This window comes from Alligator mississippiensis, chromosome 4 (genome assembly GCF_030867095.1).
Source record: "Alligator mississippiensis isolate rAllMis1 chromosome 4, rAllMis1, whole genome shotgun sequence".
In the NCBI taxonomy this organism is placed as follows: Eukaryota; Metazoa; Chordata; order Crocodylia; family Alligatoridae; genus Alligator; species Alligator mississippiensis.
In genome coordinates this window covers 8034619-8042782 of record NC_081827.1, presented here as the reverse complement: position 1 = coordinate 8042782, position 8164 = coordinate 8034619, and the positions used below count along the sequence as shown (strand labels likewise).

The 8164-nt window shown below is 51.3% G+C and overlaps 1 protein-coding gene across 1 annotated transcript in view; it reads right to left on the bottom strand.

Moving 5' to 3' along the window:
- The window catches only part of PLXNA4 (plexin A4), a 523137-nt gene that overhangs the window by 273195 nt on the left and 241778 nt on the right, over window positions 1–8164 (bottom strand). Inside the window, exon 4 of the mRNA XM_014607569.3 lies at window positions 2913–3044. Within this exon, the coding sequence (XP_014463055.1) occupies window positions 2913–3044 (132 nt within the window). The remainder of the gene's footprint in view (window positions 1–2912; window positions 3045–8164) is intronic.

Sequence of the window (8164 nt, the reverse complement as noted above, 5' to 3'; positions counted from 1 at the left end):
CTAAGGTTATAGCTCTACTGCCTAGTGGGTGCCTATGCCACTGTTCTCTATTGCCTAGTGGGTACGCGTGGCTAGAATCAGAGTCATTCAATTGTGTGTTATAAGCTCTCTACTTGGTAAAGGAGATGCCCCTGTGGATCAGGTACTGAAGCCTTGCAGTTTTGCAACAAGAAGCTCCAAGTTCACAGAATCATAGAAAATGATCTGTAAGGTCCCTTCCAGCCCTTGACCACTATGAAACTATAAAAAGTTGGGCTGGAAGGGACCTCTGAAGGTCATCTAGTCCAGCCCACTGCCTGAAGCAGGATCATCCCAATCCAAACCACCCCAAGCAAATCCGCATCTCACCTATTACTACAATGACACCGGCAATCCTGCTACACCACTGCAAAGAATAGTATCCTAATCTACCATGGGTGAAGTAGGGGCTGTGCAGAGACAACAGTGATGTCTGAGGAGACTTCCTGAAAAACTTACTCAGAGGAAGAAAATGTGGGATGAGATTGGAGCGCTGCTATGCTAGGTATTGCATATGCATATCATATATATATAGGTATTGTATATGCATATTATATATATATGATATGCTAGGTATTGCATACGCATATCATATATATGCATATATGATACCTGTATATCATATATATATGATATGCTAGGTATTGCATATGCATATCATATCATGCATATGCATATTCTGAGTATGCCACAGAAAATGTGCAGAGTAAATGGGAGAGGGAAACAGAAGCAAGTTGCCCAGACCCTGCTGCAGATCTTGGCCCCGACAGACTGGCCGAGCCCTGAGCTGCCAGGTCCCAAAGTGCGAGCAAACACTGTCCTGAATGGGCTTTATCCCAAAGCAGGGTCCAGCATGGTCCGGACGCATGGCCCGCGGCCCATGCTCTGCGCAATGAACCTTTGATAACAAGCGACCAGAAAGGTGGCACGGGACGGCTTAACCTCAGCAACAGGGACATCATCCCACCCCGGCAAACTGCAGACCAAAGGCTGAAGCAATCTTGGTTCTGTCACCACATCTCCCCTCATGAGTTATAGCTCACGGCCTCTCTAATGAAGATAAATGCATGCAACTGTCCCCCCACCTCCCCGCTCCATATTTGAGATATAAATATTCGTAGCCCAGGAAAAGGGCAGAGAACACGGGAGGGCTCATAAAGACACAAAATATTTTAAATAGAAATGACTGCAGCAGAAAAGTGACGGTCATAAATAGCCAGGAACCACAACCAGCCCCTTTCCAGGAGAGAGCTGGCGGGGGGCTGACACACCTGAGCTGATGCCACCAAGCACTTTGCTACTGTTATACAAGCATCCGGCTCTGGTCGAGAGCCCAGGAAAGGACCAGCTATAACCTGCTAGTGCCGTCTGTCCCCTCACAACACCCACGTCCCTGGCTCAGGCCAGGAACAGATGCTCTTTGGCATAAGTGGAAGTGTCTTATAGCATGACTCACTGGTGAGGGTGCTACACATCCCCTCCAGTCTCCGTCTGCGGAGGACACGAGTCGGAGGATGCTTGACTACTTGGGCAGTAGCAGCTGATGTGCTCGGCGGGTTCAGTCCACGTGGCTCTCACACAACCGGACCTGCCGGGATGAAAGCTGTTGCTGCCACCCTTACAGTGAAAAATGACATTGCTGACTTCTTTGGATCAACCCCGCGACTGGATTATTGCTAAAGGAGACCGGACCATGTGCTGGACAGCAATTACACCAGGCAGCGTTATTGAGTCCTGTCCACAGGGAGCAGGACCTGCCAGGTGCGGGATTTGCAAGGAGCTGCCCTCATCGCTGTCTGCGGGTGACTGGGCACTGGGTTTGACTGGCAACTGCACCACCGCACCGTCCGCCTAGGACCGCCGTTCAGTTCCCAAGCATCCCTGACTGAACTAGTCACGCATAAGTGGTAAATCAGGGGCACCTTCAAGGACGTTATACGAACCCCTCACCCCCAAAATGCACAGCATGCCCCAAATTTCCTGAGTGCTGGGCAATGCAGATGGCCCATTAGGCAGACGGCACAACCCCGTGGCCATCTTTATATAACACACATCCACAAGACAAAGCTTCCAAATCCAGTAGGCCCATCCTGCTCCTCGTGTCTGAAAGAATGAGGAGCTGGAAGCAGACCGAGTTCCCACCCTGCATATCCAAACCATCCCCATCCTGCAAGGGGTTTCACTGGGGTTTGCAACACAACATGAGCTCTCTGCAAGCTTGGCTCTTCCTCTACAAGGTCCCAGACAATAGGTCCCTCAGCCTCAGAAATGCCCTGCTATGAGTGCTAAACACTGCCCCTGCCCTCTGTATGCATCGCATTGCTCCGATGAGAAGTTAACCAAAAGAACCGTACCAATCCCATCTGAGTTGGCTGAAGGATTGATATCTAATCCGGCCCCGGACAATCTCGCGGTATTTTTGTGCATGCAACCAAAATATTAAATTGGATTTTTTTTCCCCACAGTGCAGTTTTCTTTTGGTATTTTTAGGGCATTTGACCCCTGGAGTTTTTTCCCCAGATATTTGATTCTGTCTTGGGATTTGGAAAGAGCAAGAGCAGTTCAATGACTTTATCTGCAGTTCAGATTTTTTCTTTTAATTTTTTTTTTCCCCCCCAAAATTGAGGTAGACCTATAATCAGAACAATAGAGTACATAGTGAGGTGTTGTGCTTACACACTCTGACGCATGTGGACCTACGGCATATTATTTATATATATAAATTGAATTATCTGTTATAAACGTCCAAGCACGTGCACTCTGGAGATGATCCTTGAAGCATCAGCGTCTCTTTAAGCAATTGCATTGGCAGCTTCAGACATTTGGGCACCGTTGTGGCCACTAATGCCAAGCTAAAGATTTTCAATGCATCACAAATGACGTGGGCGCCTTACCTGCTTTTCTGACATTATGTACAGGTGCTCGTCATCCATTGAAAAAGCCATATCCCGTAATATGGGGCCGTTATCCACCACCTGCACGATCTCGTATTCCAGGGCGTTATTGGTGGGGCCGTCCACGCGGATCTGGAAAGCAGGAACAAAGCGGGGAGAGAGAAAGTGAGTGATCTTTCCCTGGTACCAGGCTTATGAGTAGGTCGGGGGGTGGGCTTTCTCCCTCCAAAGCACTCTGGACAGCTGTGGAGACAGCTCCTATTTCAACCCACATATTAGTGAAAATGTTCACTGCATCCTACTAAGATCTGACACTCGGAGCATATGGGCATCCTGGAGGGACAGGTCCAGGTTGAATTAGCGCATAATCTATCTGGATGGCTTTAGACACAAGCCAACTTACAAAGTATTGCCCTGTTCGATGTCTTCATGGAAAAAAACAGGAGGGGAGAGGACAGCTCCGCAAGGTTTCTATTCAAGGCAGAACGTCTCCTGGTGAGCTGCTACTTCTCTTGCGTGAAGCAGGACACACCGAAGGACATGCACACGCCAGGTTTCTTGGGGTGATCTACCCAGCCCACATAGCAAACCCACTTTCCGCCCCAACGAGCGTCCTACAAGAGGTAAGCCAAAGGAAGGGCATCACATAGGCTCTCCCGTAGCAGCCACTAGCAGCGAGGCACCAAGAAAAGGCCTTTAACACCATGGGGCTGCTGTTTCTTCCTCTTCGTCATGGTACATTTCCACATATATACGCCCTCAATTGGTAAGAAACACCCCACGACACACCTACATGCACAATCACTCAATGCCAACAACCCTCCTCCCAGAGGGTGCCCCTTGCCAATCCGTACATACATGAAAGCCTTTCCCTTTCATGCACATCCCTGCATTGGATGCTCACGGCAAGAACCACCCAGACACCAGACACAGCCACAAGCCACTAACTCTCATGCTCCTTCAAGCCGGAGAGCAAGCGGGATGGCACACACCGAGGGCTTCTGGTGCAAGACCCAGGGCCATGCCACTCATGCCTGCAAGCCCTGAGCCCCCAGTCCTGAGCTAGGTCAGGCATGGATCTGTTCTCATGCTTATGTTGTCTGTCCCAGGCGATGAAGGATCAGGTTTCCTCCCTCTTCCATCACTCACCCCACAGGAAACAACCAGGATACTTGATAACATGACGAAGCCCACTCTTCCTTGCCCTTCCCACGTCCCTACCACACAACCTGGGCACTTGTTTCTTTCCACTCGGTCCTTGAGCCAAGAAAATCAATGGTTGAGTCATGCTGCCTATTCAAGTGGTGCACAGAGAGCAGGAAGGAGGCATGGAGAAGACAGTCCAGACATGAATTGAGGGTAGTGACTGTCATTGAGCACCAGCATTTCAGCCAGAGGAGCCTGGAAGGCAACTCAGAATGAAGAAACTGAGGCACAGAGAAGCCCAAGAGGACTGACCATGACCTCACACATACTCAGAAGGGCTTAGGAGTCAGGACTGCCTAGGCTACAGTCTTGTGCTCAGTCCTCCTAATCACTCTGCCTGCTGAGAGAGTGTGTGAGCATGCATGTGTGCACTCACACACACACTGGATGTGGAGAAGGCTGGAGGTAGCTGGAGAACTAGTGGCCACCTCGTCACAATGCTGGACCAAGTGACACAGCCCCTCTCTGAGCCATCCCTATAGGAGGAGGTTGGATTGTGGCCCCAAACTCTGATTGTGCTCCATCACCTCTAGCTGAATCCCAGGCAGCGTGCACCAATTTAGAAACAACCGCATCCCAAAACCTGTGGGGAGAGACTCCTGCAGCACTGTGGGAAGGACTCGGAGGCTGTCTGGCCTATTTTGCATTCAACCCAGCACTGCCCCTTGCCGTGCACTCTCCAGGGTCCAGCTACTAGACCCCACCAGCCCTCCCTTGCGCAGACTCCTCCACAGCTGGATGGATCTTGCTGTCATGGAGTTCCCCATCTTCTGTGTCATTCTGCTGCTCAGCTTCATCTCGTTGCTCTTAGGGCCCTGGGCAAACCTTTACACCCATGCAATCTGCATTTCCACCCATGTCAAAAAGGAGCAGACAGATGGCATAAGCCTCTGCACTAGGGGTGCTGCCCAATGCAGTGGAGACAGAATCAGGGGTTGGAGGTGTGATGTATTTGCTCCCACCACTGGCTAGGTGCCTGCACAATACAAAGAGTCTATCACCCCTTCCCCTGCCACCTGGAGCTGAGACACTCGAATGCAGAAACCCTGCAATAGCTGTGCATCTGTCCTCTCCAGATCCTGGGCTGGTTTACACTGGCACATAAAGCTACAATGGTGTATACTTGCCATCTGCCCAGACACTGCGCTATACCTGCTACCTCCTCTTCCTCCGTGAGGTCTATCTCTTCCCGATCCTAGCTCCCTCCATGGGAGCCCTAGACCAGACCTGTGTTGGCATTAGGTTTCCAATACCATCAGGGTCAGGTGTGTAGGCTGTGAGGTTGCCACCTCCAGCCTCAGCCAGAGACCTTCACCCACACTGGACACCTGTTAGAGAAGAACTGAAAGGTACAAGGGGAGGCCAAGGAAAGAGCAGGCTGGGGTAATAATCTGTGCCGGCATGAAGTATGCCCCCCTTTTGCTTGATACAGGTAGAAGGTAGCAGCGGCTTTGCAGCACGAAAGCACAATCCACGGGAACAGCGAGGAAGTGATTTAACAGCCATTGCTAGCCTAATTGCCTGCAAAGTCATTATTTTGCAGCTGTGGCAGGAGAGAGGCAGGGACAGCTCTGATCTAGAGTCACACACTCACATGCACACACACACACACACCCCCAACAGCCCTCAGACCAGACATGCTGGGTGGGCACGCTGCCTGCAGGTAGATGAGGGGCAGGGATCAGCGTCTCTTGTTAAAGTCTGGTAACAATGGAGTGGAAGAGAGAGATCTCGGAGGGAAGATCAGCCGTGCCGCGGTTAGGCAACTAGGGGATTTTGATCTTCGTGGGTGTCGCACGGCCCTCTCCACCACAGCTGGGCACGACTGCCGGTGTGCTACAGGGCTGGTTCTTCAGCTCTAGCTGGATGGAGAGTCCTCTTGTAAACTCCTGTGCTCCCCAGCTCATGCCCACCATGTCTGCGGAGAGGGGACCCATTCGTTCCATGCCTCCTCTTGGTCCTGGGCATGAACCGAGCCGGGCTGCTCTCGTTCAGCTCCCCTCCAGGGTACCAGGCACCAGCCCCAGATGTGCTGCCTTTGACTCTCCGGCTCTCCAGGGAGGAATGTCGGAAGGAAAAGCTCCCTGTCAAACCCTTACGCCAAACTCCTTGCATGTCTGTTTTGGGCCAGGTGGCGTGAAACCTCCCTGGGAAGCCCAGAGCAGACATCTAACTGGGATTTGATGGTGCTGCGAGGGTACGCAGGGCAGGCAGCACATGGAGTGGGAAGACGGCATAACACTCTCCTTCCTAACCCAATGCAACCGGGGACGTGCCCGGGCACAGAGAGGAAAACAAGGCCTCTCCGGGTAGTGCTCCTGAATGCTAAACAGCAAGAGCTTTCCTTGGCACAGACCCCGCAGGTGCCCACCTGTGTGCATACCTACCCAGGCCCTCCTGGTGTGCACAGCTCCCGTGCCGGCGACTCTCAACCAGGATGCTACAGCAAGCACGGTGTGAGAGCACCTATACATGTTTCACAAGATAAACCCAGAGATTTCAAATAGGAATCTAAGAGTCAGCCCAGCCGTGGTCTTTCTGAGATCTCTGCAGCAGCAGAATGACTCCAGTATTTTTCCATCATCAAAAAAAAAAAAAAGGAAGAAAAAAAGCAAAAGGGAAGAGCTGGCATTTTCAGAGGTGCCTGGAGTATAACGAGGTTGAAAACACCCACAACAGACATCACCGCCCCACCTCCACCGAACGCATGCACTGCTACAGACAGTGGCCGCTGATCTCCACCCTCCCGTACACCTTCATCCGCAGACCCACGCGCCATATACATGTCCCTCCGCATGTGAACACGTGCCCCTGGCACACACCCGCAATCCTATGCCATCGTGAACCCACCTGCTCCAATGAGTATGTGCACACTTTTATGCTCGCTATATACACAGATGCACACCACTCCAGGATCAGCCCAGTGATCACGACCCTAACGCCTGGTGCACCCAGATGCACCCACGCACCCACCCAACACCGTGCACTAGGCCATCCCCACAGCAAATGCCCCTGCCATAATGATATTAATTCTGCTCCAGGGAGGGATACGGTCCTCGGCTTCATTCGGGAAGGCAGGCTGCTATTAAAACATACGTGCAGCATTCCACAAAGGTCGTCCGTCGGGGGACCCATCGTGGCAGCTGCTTGTTTGTTTGTTTGAACATTATCTGGGTCTGGCTGTGTATTTCCAGCCATTGAAATAGCACACGATAAATGTCCTCTCCCACTAGCAAACAGATGCTTGCACTCAAGCGTTCTGGCTAGGCCTCGCCTCCAACGAGCTCCTTAATGAGCAAACAGCACAATTAATCTTTAAAGACTCAGGCACCATCCCCTGCTCGGCCTTGGCTGCGGCCGTTCATCCAGGAAAGGGGAGGCTGGAGCAGGCGAGAGCCTCCCTGAGCCGTATCGTGGCCCCTCCAGGTGGCACCGGGTTGGCAGCAGGGTGATGTGCCTTCAAGATCTGCTCGGCGATGCCTTGGAAAGGGCTTAGTTTTGGAGTTACTCTTTGGCTGAGGAAGCAAGGGATGCCGTGTCTACAAGGCCCAAAGGGAGGCGGGAGGGAGAAGCCGGACGGAGGAATGCAGGCACACAGCAACCCAGGGCAAAGCCAGTACTTGAAGGAAGAGGAGAAAGTAAAATAAAGTAAAAAAGTAAAAAATGATGAAAATAATAATAATGATAATGATGTGGATGATAAATCAATAATTTAAAGAGTCAATCTAAACAGTGTTAGATCTGTCTCACGGGCCTGCGGACGGGTACTCTGATATCTGAAAGCTTACCTAAGTCTAGACAAAGCATCCAATTGGGCCAACAACAAAATACCACCCACAAGAACTCTTGCCTCTTGCACATTTGTCCAAGGGCATCCAGAAATAAAATGACTCCAGCCACAAGAGTGAGAACGAGCGGTGCCAGCTGACAAGCAGAGACTATATTATGAACATAGAGTAAAGCTGCATGTGCGTGGCCATTAATAGTCAATACAAAGTTCAACACACTCCCTTTTAAGCTCACCGGGGAAGCGCGAACGCCTGCAC